Source organism: Lepidochelys kempii, chromosome 2, assembly GCF_965140285.1.
Source record: "Lepidochelys kempii isolate rLepKem1 chromosome 2, rLepKem1.hap1, whole genome shotgun sequence".
In the NCBI taxonomy this organism is placed as follows: domain Eukaryota; kingdom Metazoa; phylum Chordata; order Testudines; family Cheloniidae; genus Lepidochelys; species Lepidochelys kempii.
In genome coordinates this window covers 258,453,633-258,472,200 of record NC_136381.1, presented here as the reverse complement: position 1 = coordinate 258,472,200, position 18,568 = coordinate 258,453,633, and the positions used below count along the sequence as shown (strand labels likewise).

The 18,568-nt window shown below is 45.4% G+C and overlaps 1 protein-coding gene across 3 annotated transcripts in view; it reads left to right on the top strand.

Annotated features, from left to right (window-relative positions):
- Nucleotides 1-218: 218 nt before the first annotated feature.
- The window catches only part of OXSR1 (oxidative stress responsive kinase 1), a 117,640-nt gene continuing 99,290 nt past the window's right edge, over nt 219-18,568 (top strand). Inside the window, exons 1-3 of one of the 3 annotated variants that reach the window (XM_073334695.2) lie at nt 341-428; nt 7,386-7,500; nt 9,377-9,579. Coding sequence is in view for 1 of the 3 variants with exons in the window: in XM_073334693.2 (XP_073190794.1) it covers nt 359-428 (70 nt within the window). In the remaining 2 variants the exon portion in view is untranslated. Of the gene's footprint in view, nt 429-7,385; nt 7,501-9,376; nt 9,580-18,568 lie in introns of all 3 variants that reach the window. The other 2 variants (XM_073334696.2, XM_073334693.2) reach the window with 2 other exon arrangements.

Genomic DNA, 18,568 nt, shown 5'->3' with positions numbered 1-18,568 from the left:
CTGGTGGAGGGACGGCCCATGTTCGTGGGGGGGGGGAGAGGTTGCCATGGTAGCGCTTACCTTATTCGAGTTTGGTGGGTTTTTCTACTGAACTCTATAGGCCGCCTCTTCTATGGGCTCTTTGCTGAGGGGGGTGGTGATTAGGCCTCGCCGAGCATGACTGGGCCGCCCCGCCCCCCGCCGCTCCCTAACCGCGCCCCCGGGGCTGAGACCCCAGCCAATGGGGAGGCGAGAGAGGGGCGGCGCGGGGAGGGCTCGGGCAGGGTGGCTGTCGGGCCGCGGGGCTGCGCGCCTCTCTTCGTCTTTCGCCGCTGCCCGGCGCTGAGCTCGCTGTGCCCGGGGACGCGCCGCCGCCGCCATGGCCGAGGACCCCAGCTCCCTGCCCTGGTCCATCAACAGGGATGACTATGAGCTGCAGGAGGTGATCGGTGAGTGGGGCGCGCGGGGAGCCCCCCGGCCGGGCACGGGCCTGGGCTGCCCGCTCTCTGCGGCCGGGCGGGGGGTGGCTGCGCCGGAGGCCGGACCCGGCTCCATGGGGGTGGGGCGCGGGGTGCGTTGGTGTCTGGGCCGGCCCGGGGGGCAGGACGGGGGGGGTCTGCGCGAGCTCTGGAGCCTGACTCCTGGGGGGCAGGAGCCGTCGCGGGCGGGTCGGCCCTCGCCCTGGGGACGGGCTGGGCAGGGGACGTGTGTGTCTGGCCCTCGCCCTGGAGAGAGGGGCTGGCTCTGTTCCTGCTCCGGGGGTGTAGCGGCCGCGGGGCGTGTGTCTCGCTGAGCGCTGGAGTCGGGCTGGGCGGGGGTGGATGCCGGGGCTGGGGCTGGGGGGGGATCTTGGGGCCTCGGGCGGTGCTTGCGTCTGAGGGTCTTTGTTACAGCTCAGGAAATGGGAGGGCAAAGGGGGGACTCTGGTCTGTCTTCGGTGGAGGTGTCCCGGGGCCCGGGGGGTGTGTGTGTGTGTCTGCCGATGCGCTGAGAGCTGCATTTCTGCTCCTGGGGCCTGGGCGAGTTTGAGCTGGGGGGGCGGGTCTGGCAGCGCCTTCGGCTGTCTGTGTTTCTACACCGGGGGTGCAGGGATTTCAGCAGTGGGGGTGTGTCTCGGCTTTAACTGAAAAGGGAAGGGTTGTACTTACTCCAGGGTCTGTTCATGGATTTCCAAATTAATTGGTACGTGCGTTTCTGGGAGTGCCTTCTAGGGGACTCTCTCTTTCTTTTTTTCCGGAGAGGTGCATATTATATCTTAGGGTCAAATGTTTTTTTCCCCCCTTCTGTTGGGGGTCTGTGTGTTTCTCTAGCTTAACCTTTGGGGAAGGAGTTGTCTATATTTTTCTGATTTTTTGGAGGCTGTCTCTGTTTTGGGATTGGAAGTAACTGCTATGGGCAGTTGCCTGCCCACTTTGGGATTTGGAAGAGGGGTACTCATGTCATGCCGAATGGTGAGTGGTCTGTCTTGGCTGCTGGAAAGGATGAGGATGTAAGGTGTTTGTTGTGGCGTTTTGGGTGTAGGTAAATAATGAAGGGCAGTTCCTCTTCAGAGTCTGGAATATACGGTTTCTTTTATAGAACAGCTGCTCCAAGCTGTATTCAGTCAGAAAGGAGAGTCCATCCATATGGTGACAATTAATTTCAAGGCACTGTATACTGGTCTGTTTAAGGGAGGAGGAATTTGCTGGGCGTGTCTTTATATTTGAAATCTCTCTCATTCATTCTCACTTCAGCTTGAGGCAGCAGCCCTTGCTCTTTATGAATGACTGAATCTCTCTTGACTTAAACCTTGTTGTTGTGGTAGATCTCTTTGCACCAGTTCACTCAGTCTTTCTTCTTTTTTTAGTCACTTTATCACTATGGTGGTGTGAAGGCTATATTTGAGTATCTAGCACATTACTTATTGAGTGCCACAGGTGACTGTAAGGTCAGTGCCTCATGTTCCATTTCACCAGAGAGGCAGAGAGTGGAGGTGTAGGAGGGGTTGTTGGTCAAGGTCTTAGAACAGTTAAATTAAAAATTAATGTTTGAGGAACTTTTATCTTTTAAAGATTATAAATGAAGATGTTTCTGTCCTGCGTAGGCTTTACATCTCTGTAACAGAGCTGCTTTATTTTGCTAGGGTGGGAGAACTTGGGGAAATCATGGTTACAGAGATTAAATTCTTGGCATTGTTTGTTTTAAAAGTAGGAATGATCTAAAGCTATGGCTGATATGGAATCCTTCTTGAAGTACTGAAAATCCCCATTGCTTCATCAGATCAGGTTCTGTTCCCTCCCTTAGCCTATTGGGAGCAGCTGTACTGTAGAAGGGGGAGAGTCTGGTGCCTGCAGCAGGGGCTGGGGAAACTAAATTGTGAGAATTAACACTTTTTAAACCCTTTCCAGGAAAACACATCCTGGGGAGGCTGGTGTCCAAAAATTGGGCTTGTCCTGTGAAGAAGCAAAAGCTAGAAAAAGCTGCCACTAGGCTCCAGTCTCTCTAAAGCTGGAGAGCAATTGCAGCTGTCTCTAGGAAGTGCTATGTTTGTGGGAGTCTACTAAGAGGTGCCTGCCCCACCCTGCAACAAGACCAAATCCTTGTGTGTGGATTTTTCGCCCTATAAAGTTCTTCTCTTATTTACTTTTATTAGATGTTAGTCTGTGCTGGGGGGAAAATGAAATTTACACAGGGCTAAGGGAGACATTTGAACTCCCAACAGCTGCTTTCAAGGGAGCTGCTGAGGGACACTCCTCACATAGTCTAACAATCACTAGGGGGACGTAGATACGTTGTAGTCCGCTTGTATCATATTGAGCTTGGGGAATAAACTTTTTAATTCCTTTTTCTTCTCCTCTCCCCCCTCCCCACACCCCCCAAAAAATCTGTATGCTGAATTTCTGGTTGCCAACTACTACCTGAAAGACTGCATCAGGATTCTGGACTATATTGCCTACTTTTGTGGAATATATGCTGAAATGTGTTTAAACATTTTTATTGCCCCCCTTATCTTATTCCTTCTTAATGTTAGAATGTCCTCCAATGTCTAGGATGTAGATGTGATTTAAGTCTCATAGCACATACCTAATTTGAGGGACAAAATGTTCCACGGTTGGCTAAGCACCTGGACTTTTTCCCCTCCTGCTTCCACATACCCTCTAACTCTCATCAGGGGCTTGCTGGGTTCTCATTACTCCAGATTTATAGGCTTACAATTTGTGGTCATGGTCAAAGTGGGAATCTAGTATGGAAAGTGCTAACCCTTGCAGCTATACTTTCAAGGTACTTAACTAGATCTGTGATGGATGACTAAGGTTAAGATTTTATCGTGATTATTTTTAGTAGACGTCACAGACAGGTTATCGGCAAGAAACAAAAATTCATGGAAGCCTGTGACTTTTACTAAAAATAATTGGGGGGGAGGACGACTGAAGCCCAAGCAGGGGGGAAGATAGCACCTGCTGCTGCGGTGGCTGACGGCTGCAGGGTCCACGCCACAGCGCGGAGCTCTGTGGTCTCCCGCTGTCTGACAGCTCTGGGCCTGCCACACTGGGGCTGAAGCAAAAATGTTAGAGATCTCTGAAAGTCACAGAATCTGTGACCTCCGTGACATAACTTTATCCACAGGGATGACAAAAGTTCTCTAGGTTTTCAGCCTAGCACTCTGTATGTTACATACTCAGCTATTTTTGATACCCGGGTAAAGGAAATCAGTTTTTCAGTCTCTTCTCTGATCCCTTATTTCCTCACACTAATTCTCTGCCTGTAAATATCCATGCAGAAATCCAGTGGGCAATGTGGCCTCTTAGTGCAGCAGTTAAGAGAGAACACATTCTTCCAGATTCAGGGAAGAAGTTCCCTTATAAATCACCTTACAGTTTCTATCTAGGTTTAAAAACCTGTTAGTCAGCAGTGGATCTGATTCATTCAATTTTAAAGGTATAGATTATTGCCTATATTTGTTATACTGTGTTAGCTTTAGTGACTAACAGCTGAGTATTCTCAAATACAGATTCCTTTTTTCAGTGTAATGTTGCAAATTGTCTTGTTCAGGATCAAAACTTGACTTAATTTTAAACAAACGAAAATTTACTGCAAACTGAAATTATAATAGTTATAGGGTCTGCCTGTTGTGAGTAGGCATCTTTCCTGTGTGACCATCAACTACTGTGGAATCTGGCTTCATTTTAAAAAAAAGTAGTCTCTCTCTCTTATGGTTGTAATGATAACCCTCCAGATGTCGACTGCATGGGAATCAATGCAAAGCTGTTTTCTAAAGTCTGAAGGAAGATAGCCCCATTGCTGCTGCTTCTCAGAGCTTCCCCAATCTGCCATAGAGTGAAGACCAAATAGAATTCTGTGGGTTCTCAAAGTTGCTATTGGGGGAAACCTCTGGGCAACAATGAAACTAAGTAGACTCAGCTCACTCATATTGGTTCTGCTGCATCTTCAGAAAGCTGTGAGCAGTATGGGGAGTAGACACTATCGTCCCGGGGGAATTCTGTACCACTGTGTGCATGCATAATAAATGAGCTACACATGTTTAATTTTTTGTTCAGAAAAAGCGTTTGCTTGAAAGCTGCTGCAGTACTGCCTTTTGCCCACTAGAGGGTGCTGTGGTGATAGAACAGAGCAGCAGCTTCTGGCCAGCTAGGGAAGAGAGAGTGCCTGCTTTCTTCACAGCACCTGTTGGGCCAGGTCAGGAGACAGACAGCGTGGGGCTGTTAAGGGTCAGACAGGGCTCATAAGGGCTAGTGGGGGACGACAGACTGGGGCAGGGGCTGAATGGGAGTGGAGATGTGGGGCCGCAGGGAGAGGGAGATGCGGGACCACATGGTGATGGGGGAGGGGAGGCAGGGCCATTTAGGGACAAGGGAGGCGCAGGGCCACATGGGAATGGGAAAGGGGGTGCAGAGCTACAGGGCCGAAGGGGGATGGTTGAGTGGGGGCACAGAGACACATGGGGGAGGGGGTGCAGGGCCACATAGGGATGGGGGGGGTTGCTGAGTGGGGGTGGAGGGGCACGTGGCTGGGGTACAAGGGGACACGGGTGCAGGGAGACATGGGGACAGGGACTGATGTGACTGACTGAATGGGAGAAGCTAAGGGTCAGCCAGGGTCTGCATGGGGGAATCTCCCGAACAATCCCTTCCCGCACCCATACCCAACAACCCTCCAAGTTCACACCCAGGCTTCTTCCCAGCAATTACTTCCCACTCTCTTAGCTCCTCCGTTACCCCTGACTCCCCAAAGCCTTTGCACTGGTTCTGAGGCGTGCAGTAAGTATGGTTCTGTATTGTAGTTTAAATGAACTATTACTCAAAATTCTGCATTAATATGCCTAGTAAGGAATCTATTTGTCAAAAAGCATTTCCTGAATCTTTTTTGTTGTCTGTATTGTGACAGACATACTTACTGACAGGTATTTTGAAATAAATGACCAAAAATAATTGAAACTGGTGTGATTATATTGTTGTTTTGACAAATTTGCAAAATTTTGCAGAACTTTAAAAGAGTGTACAGACTTTTAAATTTTTTAGCACAGAATTCCCCCAAGAGTAACGTTGGAGCAAGCTGTTAACTGAGGAGGAGGAGAATGTAAAACCGGAGGCAGGGTTGGGGGTAAATTAACAGAGAACTCCCTCTTCTCTCCCTTCCACCCCTGAAGACTCCTGCCTTCACAGCAGCCAGGAGGCTCTGGGTTGAGAAGGGGAGGAACAAAGGGTGAATATGCATGTTCCTTCCAGAAATGGTCTAAAATAAAGTTAATACATATTAAGGTTTTTCTCTTTCCCAGCAGCTGGGTATGTAGGTAGCTGTTTTACATGGGCATTGCCCCTGAACAGTAGAGCTTGTAGCTTAATCTTGTGGCATTTAGGTATGTCGTAAATTTTCAAGTCCTGTGGATCAGGGGGAATGTGGTTAGGTGGGAGAGATTGATTACTATTCTGTTGCACCCCCAAGAGCATCTCAAACAGTCTAGTTCTCTGAATGTTATCAAAATATCTATAGGGACCGATCCAACAAATTAAAAATGCATAGTACAGAAAGAGTACTCATAAGTATCTACACGCTGTAATAGCAGTTAAAACACTTTTATGTAACGGGAGAAGGAGATGGAATGGGAAAAATTTATCCAGCAATACGCTGTATAGAATCTGTTGGGGACTAGAATTGATGGTTCACCTATGAGTCTAGTATGGTAACTGTAGGCAAGTTGTAACTACAGTCAGTTGCATAAGCCTAAATAATTTAAACAACCAGTTTTTTTTGTTACTTTCATTTTCAATGTACAGCATTAGTAATAAAATCCAGTTCAGTTTTCACTCTTACTTGTGCTATTTGTTTCTGGCATTTCTCCATTTGTTTTAATTGGCTAACCTAAGTCAATTTCCATTGCAAGTTCTCAGTGTTCAGATTCAAAACACTGCAGGGAAATGTCTCTCCAATAAACAACTCGGTAGAAAGTTTGATCTGTTCTTTTAAAATGGAAACCTTTCTATTGGTCTTAGGTTGTATTGAAGCTTTTACAAAACCAACTTAAGAGGAACATAAAGAGTATTCAAAGTGCTGAGCCTATCTAAGCATCTATGCACATAGGCCTCATCACCATAACTAATGCCCCCCACTATGAAATCCAAACGCAAGTGCTTAGACTGTAAACCCACTTAAGCAGTCCAGTGTCCCTGCCGTATCCAAATCATCCACTCATCTGAACAGTGGGGATTTCTAGATACTTAGAACCTTGTTACCATCGCTTAGTAACAGCCAACCATTTGTCCTTGAATCTTTCCTCCTACCTGATCATCTTGGAATGAAGGAAAAGGGGTGTTCTACAAATGCAGTCCAGCTTCTATTGACAGCCCCTGCTACCTCCAGTTGGCACAGGAGGCAGATAAAAGGGAGGAAGGAGGCTGAGGGTATTTAAAAATAATAAAATCAAGCAGCAGTAGTACCTCTCTTCTGAAGAGGAGGGCTGAAAGAGAACCTCATAGAATCAGATTGGCTGCCTTTCCAGCTGACTTGAGGAGAGGGCAAAGGACTCTGCTTCTGCTTCCTTCACCTATTTTGGGGTGAGAGACACACAGGGAAGCCGTAAATAGAAGTAGACCACTGTGGTTTGTTCCTGGATGGCAGTTAGTTCCAGTGGAGCTAGTTTCTTGGAAAGATTAATATTTCACACTTTAGTTTGTCAATAAGCCATTTTATAAGTATAGTAACACACTCTGGGTTAGGCATTTCTTGGCTAGTAGTCAAATATCTTGGGTGTCCTTGGCTTCTCTGCATACCCGAGGGGTGCATTTATTGGCTGACAAATGCACACTCTGGAATGTTATTGCTTATGTGACTGACTGCATCTCAGAGAGAGAATCGATTCTCCCCAGAATGTTCAGCTTTTAAAGTTCATCGTGACTATTTTATTCCAGAGGCTGGAGCTGTTGATGAGAACAGGAGCTGGTCCATTAAGGCTCTAGATGTTGACTTGAGTTCTTCTGAAATTTAAATATCTGAGCCTTTAAAGCTGCAAACAACTACAGCTAGGTATTTTAATTACAAATGAGTATTGAAACTGTAATCTGTTAAAACTTGATCTTTTGTGAAGTGTTTTCCCTGGTCAAACTATTTCACTTGCAGTTTGGCCACTAGGGTGACTAACGCTAAATGTAGTTTTAGACTTTTTACCTGCAAGCTTAGAAGACACAAAGTTGTGAGCAAGTGAGTATAGAAAATAACCATGGAATAATTGCCAGTAGAAAAGACTGCCGTATTAGGCAAATGGGAATTGCTGTACTAGGTCATCCTAGTGATCTGCCCAGTCCGTTTTTCTGACTCCTGTCATAGCTGAGCAACTGAGGCTCAAAGACGAAGATTCCAACTTTCAAAGTTGCTGTAGCTCCCTTTGACTTTAGTTGGAGCCGTCCATGCTCAGCACTTCAGAAAATCAAGCCTTATGTGACTTGCCCAGGGTCACACAGGAAATGTGTGACAGAGTCAGGCCTAAAACCCAGATTCCTGACTACTGATCCAGTGCCTTAACCACAGGACAACCATTCGGTTGAATTGTACTTGAAGAAGACTGTCGGTGCCTGAAAGGACTACTTAGAAGGTGACATTTAGTCATAACTATGTTAGTGAAGAGAACATGTCTTTAAAAATGTAATCTGAGTGAATGAAGTTGGATATTACGTCAGTAAGTGGTATGAGTATACTTGAATGGAAAATGTCAGCTTGGAAGGATGAAATTTGTATCCATAAATGTCAGTAAACATTGATTTCACCATACACCTACAAATGGCTGGAAAAAATATTTCCATTGAGAATTGAAATTTACAGATGGGCAAAGAAAGAAAAATGCTGGTTGGGAACTTATTAGAGTCAAAATCCATCGTTCGACTTTTGAATTAAGCTTGTTAGAAAAGGACGAGTAAATGAATAGTAAAAATCAGTAAGACTCGTTGATTTAAGCATATTTACTTTGTATATTTTGACATGTAAGGGGGACAGTTTGTTTTAACAGTTTATAAAACGTTAACATTTTGGATCTGTGTCCTGTCATTAAACAATTGTCTGACTCCCAGTAATTTCTTGCTACTGTAAACATTTAAACAAAAATCTTAAAAAAAAAAAAAAGCTTTAAAATATACATCAATGTTATGAGTTGAAATTATATAATCCTGCCAATTCTATAGATATGTACATCTAAAGTGGCAGATATAAGCCTTATTATTTTGAGAAATGCTGTGTTCCATAGTACTTAAACACCAGGGGGCAGAGCTAAGGCTTCATATGCCACCATAAAGGGATACTGCCTAAGATCTAGACAGTTGAAACAGTTTTTGTCCTATACCTGCCCTGAAATGCTCTGTCAACTTCTGTGGTTTTAAAATGACAGTTTTTGCTATCTTTTACACATCTTTCTCTCCCCCGTTGCTATATGCCAGACCCACATGATCTGTATATGTCCACCTGCGGCTGGCCTATGCCAGCTGGCTTGGGTTAACAGGCTGTTTAACTGCAGTGTAGCTGTACAGGGACAGGTTCCAGCTCTGCGAACCTCCCACATCACAGGGTCCTAGAGTCCAGGCTCCAGCCTAAGTCTGAACATCTACACCACAGTTAAACAGCCCCTTAGCCCGAGTCAGCTGGCATGGGCGAGCTGTGGGGGTCTAATGGCAGTGTAGACGTACCCTCTGAGTAAGCAGATTAGACTCACAGGGTTGTCAAGTGCACAAAGTGAACAAATTAGAAAATGGAAATCTTTCATTTCTCGGTCACAGTAGTCTTATCAGGTGTTACATCTAACATAGAATACTTCTAAAAGTAACTTTAAGACAGTTATGACTTTTTTTGAAGTCCTTTAACTTTGTCACTTCCTGACTTTTGAGTGTTTAACGTGGCTTTTATTGTAATCTCCTAGGGAGATTAAAAGAAATTCTGTGATATGGAACTGTTTGGCTACACAACATGACAACATCAAATGCTGCATCCCACACACCTTACAAGGTTTTCTTAGAGGGAGCTCTTCTACTCTGCACTCTGGGAAGTCTGCAGGAGACAGCTCTCTCCAGCAAGCCTTAAAAGCTGCACAGATCATTTCTTTCAAGATGCACAGTGAATGAGGTAAGAGCTCTGGATTCACTCTGTGCATTTACTTTTTTGCTACACTGTTAAGTTAGTCCCAGTCTCCTGCTCAGTGTAGCTGACTTTCACTACAAACACTGCTTAAAGGAAGTCATACCAATTGTATTGTGTATGCATGAAGTGCAACTTTCAAAGGCTCATAACTCGGTCAAATTAAAATGAGTTTTCATTGGAATACATAAAGGCTCTTCTCATCAAGGGCCTAATTTCTGGCCAAACTTCAGCTTTCTACCCCAGCCATCTTCACTCTCTTCCTACTCAAAGGACTAAACTGGTTTTACTGAAACCTCCCAAAAGAAACTCCTGTTTGATCAGAGAGCAAGCCTGTGTCAGCCCAATAAGTGAAAACTTCAGAAAGTTATGAGCAAATGAAAGAGGTGAGATTGATGACAAACTGAAATACAAACTAGCAGTATCTCCTGCTGTGATAAACCCAAGCTGCTTATTGCTTATAGTTCTGCTGTCCTCAGTCATAAATAACTTTAGTCAAACAAGTTTTTTTATTCCTTCTAGTGCCTCATTATCAATATATCTATGTAGGAGGGAAATCACTTCACTTTTTCATCCATCCACAGAATTGTTAACTAGATTCAGATTGCAGGATCAAATTCTGTTCTGTTATCCCCAACTGAGCATTTGGGGTTGCACAACATAACTGAGTCCAGAACTTGGCATGTGTGTGGTATCTCCTTCTAGAGGTGATGTGTGAGAGGAAAGAATTTTAATTGCCTCTCAGAGCAAAGGGTGAGTTCCTAAGTTTGGCCAGTGGGGGGGAAGACGGTGTCGTCTTAACCGCATATGTGTCACTGGGAAATGGCTGGAACACAAATGGAAAGACATTTCTGGTGAGCTTGACACAGGTCATTAGATCCTGGGGGTATTCTGCAGCAGTTTTAGATAATTGAAAACCGTGCATATTTTTTTTAGTTTAAACACAACAATGAAAAAATGCAAGTAGTATAGTAGTGTTGTGTTCTTCATATTCAAGCCACTTTGTGCTCTTGCCATGCTGTCAGTTTTCAATATGCCGTACATTCTTGTACTGAAGATGCTGGACAGTTGAGTAGAAGCTCTTATGAAGAAATCTGGAAGTTTTGACAGTAGGGAATTCTGGTTTCTGGGAGCTGAGAACCAATTTAGGATTGTGGAGTGGTAAGCACATCAGATGGGTGTTTCTACTAAAATCATCAGCAGTGAAATAGCTATGTTGATATTGTCATCTCTAGGTTTCATCGTTAACCTCATTGAGATGATTGGTGCAATTCAGATATCAGAGTTATTATTTCAGGATGTTTGCAGACTCATGCAGACAGGACAGCATTGGTTAAATCCAAGATTAAGGTTTTCTTCACAACAATGAGGGCTAGAAACAATTCTTTAGCTTAAAAAAGAGCCTAGATTCGTGAAAGCAATTCTGTAACAGCCAATTCAACCTCTATGGAATCATGGACTCCATGGGGCACTGAGCTTTCTGATGCTGTTCATAGTTGCTTTTCAGAACTGAAGTAAAGGGAAACATCCTTTACAATAGAACCACAGCTTTACGAACACCTGGGGAATGGAATTGTTCATAACTCTGAACAAAACATCAAGGTTGTTCTTTCAAAAGTTTAGAGCTCAAGGTTGACTTAATACAGCTTTGAAACTTTACTATGCAGAACAAAAATGCTGCTTTCCCTTCATTTTTTTTTTTTGGGGTAGTAGTTTACATTTAACAGAGTACTGTACTGTATCTGGGTTTTTTTGGTCTGATTGTGTACTTCCGGTTCCAAATGAGGTGTGGTTGACTGGTCAGTTCATAACTCTGGTGTTTGTAACTCTGAGGTTCTGCTGTGTTTGGAAAGGCCTAAGTTAAATTAAGAGGGCTGATTAGTGAATACATGGTACATCTTTTCTAAAGTGCATGTGAGAGTTACATGCGTACATTGTGTTAGTCCAGTGGTCACCAACCTGTCGATCGTGATCGACTGGTCGATCCTGGGGATTCTCCCAGTCGATTGTGATCTCTGGCTGCGGTGGCACAACGGGGCTGCTGCCGTGGCCCCACGCCACTCTTGGAAGTGGCCAGAATGCCCCTGGGGAAGGGGTCTCCATGCGGTGCTCTTGCCTGCAAGCACTGCCCCTGCAGCTCCCATTGACTGGGAACGGGGAACTGTGGCCAATGGGAGTTTTGGGGGCGGTGCCTGCAGAGAGGGGCAGTGCACAGAGTCATGTGCCCCCACCCCTCCAGGGGCACGTTGGCCCCTTTGGGAAGCGGTGTGGGGCCACGGCAGGCGGGGAACCTGCTTTACCTCGATTGGAGGCACAGCAAGGCGAAGTGCCACCTGGTGGGAGGCCGCACCCCAACCCTGAGCCCCCTCCCGGAGCCTGTACACCAAACCCCTTCCTGCACCCTGAGCCCCTGTCCCATTCCTGAGCCCCCTCATAGAGCCAGCACCCTGTACCCCCTCCTGCATCCCAACACCCTCCCAGAGCTTGCACTCCTAACCCCCTCCTATACCCCAAACTCCTGACCCAGGCTCAGCCCAGAGCCCGTACCCCCTCCCAAACCCCTGCCCCAGCCCAGTGAAAGTGAGTAAGGGTGGTGCTAATGGGGGGGGAATGGAGTGGGTGGGGCCTTGGGGAAGGGGTAGAATAGATCCTGTGTTGCTCTTAAATTCAAAAAGTGATCTTGGGTTTGTAAAGGTTGCAGACCACTGTGTTAGTTAGATTTCTCTGTGTGTTGTATGTCCCCGATGGATGAACTCCTATTCACCCTCTTATTGCTTGTTCAGATACTTCTGATAGACGTGTAAAGGTAAACTGCTGTAGGAGGGAGTAAATATGCCCTTTACTGCCTCTTTATGATGTATAGAGATGCTGTTGTTTCTTCAACTTTTCTTCTGCTGCTTGTTCTACATTAGTGATGCTGGTCCTGGCAACCTCTTTGCTGGAGGGTTGGTTGATATTTGGAGCATCTGAATGGTGATATTGCAGCTCTTTTTTTTTAAACCCAACTGAATATACTCTCCTCTTGTTTGGGGGATGGGAGAGCTGCAGACTGACATTTCAGCACTGACCTTTCAGATTCTCCAAACATTTCCAAATAGCTCTATTAAAAAGATGGCAATTGGAACTTGATTTAAAATTGAGTAGTAGAGGATGCAAACTCTTGTCTAGTAAATACCTTGACATTAACCTCCCACAAACAGCATTTCAACAGAAGAATTCTCGTTAGATTGGTTTCGGAGTAACAGCCGTGTTCGTCTGTATTCGCAAAAAGAAAAGGAGTACTTGTGGCACCCTAGAGATTAACCAATTTATTTGAGCATAAGCTTTCGTGAGCTACAGCTCACTTCATCAGATGCATGTAGCTGTAGCTCACGAAAGCTTATGCTCAAATAAATTGGTTAATCTCTAAGGTGCCACAAGTACTCCTTTTCTCATTAGATTGACATTTCTCCATGTCAGGGACCCAAACCTTGATTTTAACAGCTGTGAGGGCATGATGGACAAGTATCTTGAACATAAAATTATTCATTCTGCATATAGGATCCAGGATTCAGAGTAACTCTTCTTACTCATGCTTTGGTAATACTGTTTCTAGCAATTCAACTAATCTTGTGCACTGAACCCGCTAATAGAGACAGAAAAGATCCTATTACATCCAGCCTATGCCTTGCAATGACAAGATAGCAGCCTCCAATAGGGCAGGGGTTCTCAAGCTTTTTCTCTCTAAGGTCCCTTTCAACATGCTATAAAAACTCCAGGGCCCGGGGGGGGGGCAGACTCTGGGCAGGGGCCTTGGGCAGAGGTGTAGTTTGACTTCTGTTTGCGGGTGGGGGTGGGGGGGTGCAGCGGGGCTCAAGCCAGCTCTGCATGGCAGGGTCTGTGGAGGGAGCGCCACCTCCACCCCCTGACTCCTCAGCAGGCCACCCAGCCTGTCTGGGTTGGGGTGGGGGTTTGGGAGGGCGTGCAGCCAAAAATTGTAACTCAAAGGTGGGGGGCTTAGCTTAAAAATTTGAAAAGAGCTTAGGGTGCAGGGGGTGGGGTAGCTAGGGGCTGTGTGCTGGTAGGACTCCCCTGCGGTCAATGTTCCTGGAGGGATCTGCCAGCCAAGGAGCTGGGTCTCCCCACCCGGGTGGCTATTACCTGCTGCCTCTGCAGGAGCAAAGGGGGCTTGGAGCTGAGGAGCAGCTTCAACCTGGGGCACCAGCAGGAGAGGCGGGAACGCTGCGGCTGCCTGCTCCATGGCACAAACCAGAGCATCAGCTTCCCTGCACAGCCTGGTAACGGCAAAAACAGCAGCCGGCACGTTTTCCCACAAATAGCAGTTACCTGTACTGAGCCTGCTCAGTTTGGGTGAGCACGCTCAGTACAACCTAGATAGGAAATTCTTCTGCCAGCAAGCTGTTTGTGCCACTACACGGGCTCTGGCCTCCTGCCTCCGACCTGTCCTAGGGGCAGGGGAGAGGTGCGGAGCTGTGCTGCTCCTGGGATTGCCATGCTCTTGCACTGCAGTTTGGGTGTGGCAGTGCCCTCCATGTTCCCAACTTCGCCTGTGGGCTCAGGGCTTCTACCCCATAGGGAGCACCAGGGCTGGGGGATTCAGTCCGGCGCCTCCTGGCTTCAGCCCCATGGGGGGCGCTGGCAGGGATCGGGTCTTCAGCCCTGTGGGGAGCGCCGTAGCCTCCTTGAAAGGGCTTGCAAACTCCTGGGGGCTGCGGACCCCTGGTTGAGAACCTCTGCAATAGTGGACATATCAGATGGTTAAGCAGCTATATGTAAAAACTAAAATAACCACTGCTTTTACTGTCAAACATCTGCATTGTATACTGACAGCTTGTTTTGTTCGGTGGAACTCCAGCCAAATAAAATCCCTTACAGTTGATATATACTGTTCCAGACAAAATTCAGAGATAGAGGTTGAGAGGGGAGGAGTGAGAATACTTGCTTGGCTAATGTATCAGGGCTGTGTTTTTAAGCCGTGGTAATAGGAACACAATAAGCATGACATTTATGTTCATAGAAGATTAGGGTTGGAAGAGACCTCAGGAGGTCATCCAGTCTAACCCTCTGCATAATACGTTACAGCAGATACCATCAAGACAGCTGAAGTGAATGTATTGCTGGCTTCGGAAATAAGATGTCTCAGCCTGCCTTTACCTTCCATCCTGCAGACTTAATGCTGCATAACTTTTGTGTCCTTTAAATTAGCCAAGGAGGCTGGCAAGTAATGAAATACATATAGTTGGTTCAAACCGCAAATCTAATGTGGATATGTTACTATCATCTTAAGTAAATGTGGCAGATTGCAAAGGAGTTGTGTACCTGGCCCTCAGTGCTTACCATGGTTGCCAGTGTGGGGAATACCTTTCCCAGAGACAATTCTCCAGATAACCCTGGCATCTTGGGGGTACTGGACAGTCTTGTGCACCCTGTGATGAATCCTGAGTTATTCTAAGCACCTCTGAAGGCTTGCTTATCCAAACCCGTGGAGGCCCTGAGTTCACCATCCCCTACAAAATCCTGTACCTGCTTGATATAGAGTGTTTCAATCAGTCTCTCTTGGAATGGAGAAGGGTCTGAGGCTTCTTCCTTATTTTATTATTTGTATTACCACAGTTCCTAGGAGCCCCAGTGTGCTAGGCTGGACAAACAGAGACTGTCTCTGCCCTAAAGAACTTGCAATTTAAGGGTATGTCTACCTGCCAAAAACGGTATTCTTATTTGGGTTAGCTAACTCAGGTTAAAATAGCAACCTTAAGATGCCCTCCGAGTTTTTACCCAAACTGCAGCCGTAAGTTCAGTTGCAGTGTCTTCACTGCTTTTAACCTGAGTTAAGAACACACTTTTTTGGCAGCATAGACGTTCCCTTTCTATAAGACAAGAGACAACAGATGGATGCAGACAGATGGGGGATTACAAGGAAACAACTCCAGCATTGGTCAGCATCATATTCCTTCCACAAACATCTTTAGATGGAGCACCTCTTCAATTTTCTCCTCATTGTAGTACTGGGGGAGATAGTCGGTGGCTGAAACTTCCACGGCTAACCAGCAGAATGCGGATGGATGGGGAGATGTCCGCTCTACTCTGCACAACACTCTCTAAGTGGCAGGAAACCAACTTAAAAAAATCAGACTGCTCAGCTTACTGTGATATTAGCTGGGACTTTATATCTATCTATATCTATATCTATATATTTAAATAATACGGGTGCGGTGGTCAGGTATGGTTAACTGTTGAGAGAGTGGCTTCCTGGAAAACTAGTTGGAAAGCCAAGTCCCTCAATGGCAATGTATCTGCTAACTCGTCTAAATTGATTTATGAGAGTGGCTACCACCTATTCCACTTTAATTATCTTCTAGTATAGGTTTCAGAGTAACAGCCGCGTTAGTCTGTATTCGCAAAAAGAAAAGGAGTACTTGTGGCACCTTAGAGACTAACCAATTTATTTGAGCATAAGCTTTCGTGAGCTACAGCTCACTTCATCGGATGCATACTGTGGAAACTGCAGAAGACATTATATACACAGAGACCATGAAACAATACCTCTTCCCACCCCACTCTCTTGCTGGTAATAGCTTATCTAAAGTGATCACTCTCCTTACAATGTGTATGAAAATCAAGGTGGGCCATTTCCAGCACAAATCCAGGGTTTCTCACCCTCCCACCCCCATACACGCACAAACTCACTCTCCTGCTGGTAATAGCTTATCCAAAGTGATCACTCTCCCTACAATGTGCAGTTTCCACAGTATGCATCTGAAGAAGTGAGCTGTAGCTCACGAAAGCTTATGCTCAAATAAATTGGTTAGTCTCTAAGGTGCCACAAGTACTCCTTTTCTTCTAGTATAGGGCAGCTCCTGCAGTTCCATAGTGTTGGTGGCAGATTACCCACAGCCCCCTTTGCCCCCAAACCATCTGATTCCACTAGGAAAAGGTTGAGAACGACTGCTGTAGACCCAGCCCACTCGGATGTTGAGGATGGATGGAAGAGAAGGAATGGGGTAACAGATGACATTTTCCTGGAGCAATGCTCAAGTGATATTAAGAGGTGTGGGCAAAGATATTAAGAGGTGTGTATGTAGGGGTGGTCAGCAATGGGGAATAAGATTCCTCTTGCTCCCTGTAAAGCCCTGACCTGTCTGGTGAAGTGAATTGACCACTTCAGCTTCCCAATAATTCATCAATAAACAGTCCCTTCTAATTATAGCACACAGTACAACGGGAGGGGAGAAGTGTACCAAAACTGAGCTATAGCAGCCTATTGGTGGCTGATGCCTTTGAGGACAAGATGACCTCTTGCCAAATGACTGTTAAAATGTTGTCTGCTCGCTTACATAAATTGCAGAGCTGGGCAGTAATTCTAATTGTCTGTAAAATACTGCTTGAGCCCGTATTGATGTGGGGGTGTTGGAGAGAAAGTATGGTTAAATGAGTGTTAACAACATCCAACTATTTTTAGCTGTCCTCTTGGTACTTTCCTCTGTGTGTGCTGAACATCAGGAATCTTGAATTAAAACATTGTCTTGGACAGAAACACCCATGCTCTGAACTCGGTGCTTGTTTTTTGAATGGCACTGTAAACAGCAAAAGCTCTCATCAAAATTGTGGATTATTCACTGCCAGCAACTTTATATGCAGTTCAAATATTTCACACATAGCCCATCTTTTATAGTTGTTTGTTAGTTCTGCATAGCTTGGTTCTGTGTATTTCTTTTCTGAACACACTGGATCAGTACTGAGACAGTAGTTGTCTGCTGGTGTGACCAAATGCACGCCTTCATTCACACTATACAGACTATTATGTTTTGTACAAAGACCTTACAAGACGTAATGATATCATTTGAAAACTAATAACTCACTGGTCAATAATATGGTGAAATGTATAGCAACATTATACGTGAAGTTAGTTATTAACATATGATTAAATTGTGACTGAAATGTGTTTACCAGACAAGTCTCAGAAGGGGGTAAATCTATTTCTCAAAGATAAAGGACAGGCTGACGCTTCCAGCAGAGGCCATCAGAGTTGATCGTGGCCATTTTTTGGCAACAAAGGGGGCAGGAACAGATCGATCTGTATTGTAAGAAACAGCAACCTGGAACCTCTTTAACCAGAAGACTCCATGTCTCCATCTTCACAGTAGGAAGGAAGTTTTTCGGGGGGGGGGGGGGGGGGTAACCCTCAGGAACATGCATTTCAAAGGGTGATTGGACTATTAAAAGTGAGATTTCAGAGTAACAGCCGTGTTAGTCTGTATTCGCAAAAAGAAAAGGAGTACTTGTGGCACCTTAGAGACTAACCAATTTATTTGAACATAAGCTTTCGTGAGCTACAGCTCGCTTCATTGGATGCATACTGTGGAAACTGCAGAAGACATTTCCACAGTATGCATCCGATGAAGTGAGCTGTAGCTCACAAAAGCTTATGCTCAGATAAATTGGTTAGTCTCTAAGGTGCCACAAGTACTCCTTTTCTTTTTTTTTAAAAGTGAGGGACACACACACACACCAGCCATAAGACGTTGGGAGGCGTTCTGAACTGAGAATTTGGTCAGTCCTTTTGCTGAGAACATGTATTAAGGATTTTACTTTGAGCCAAGTCTAGCTTGTTAAGTTTTAGCTACTATGTTTTTCTTTTTCTGTTGTAATAATTTCTGACTTTAATACTTGTATGCACTTAAAATCTGTCTTAGTAGTTAAATAAATTAGTTTTATTTTTTAATGAAAATGAATCCATTGTTGTGTTTAAACTTAGCTGTTCAGTAACTCCATTTAAAGTGGCAAACTGTTGCATATTGACCCCTTACAGGGGCAACAGACCACTAATAATTGTCTAGTAGAGGGCTGGACAGTGCAGAATACATGTTTTTGGGGAAAATATGGGACTGGGGGTGTCTTAGGGTCACTCTGTAGGTAATAATTCCAAGGCTGTTGGAAGCCAGAGTGTGCTTGGTGTGTGTCTGACGGGCTGCTGGAG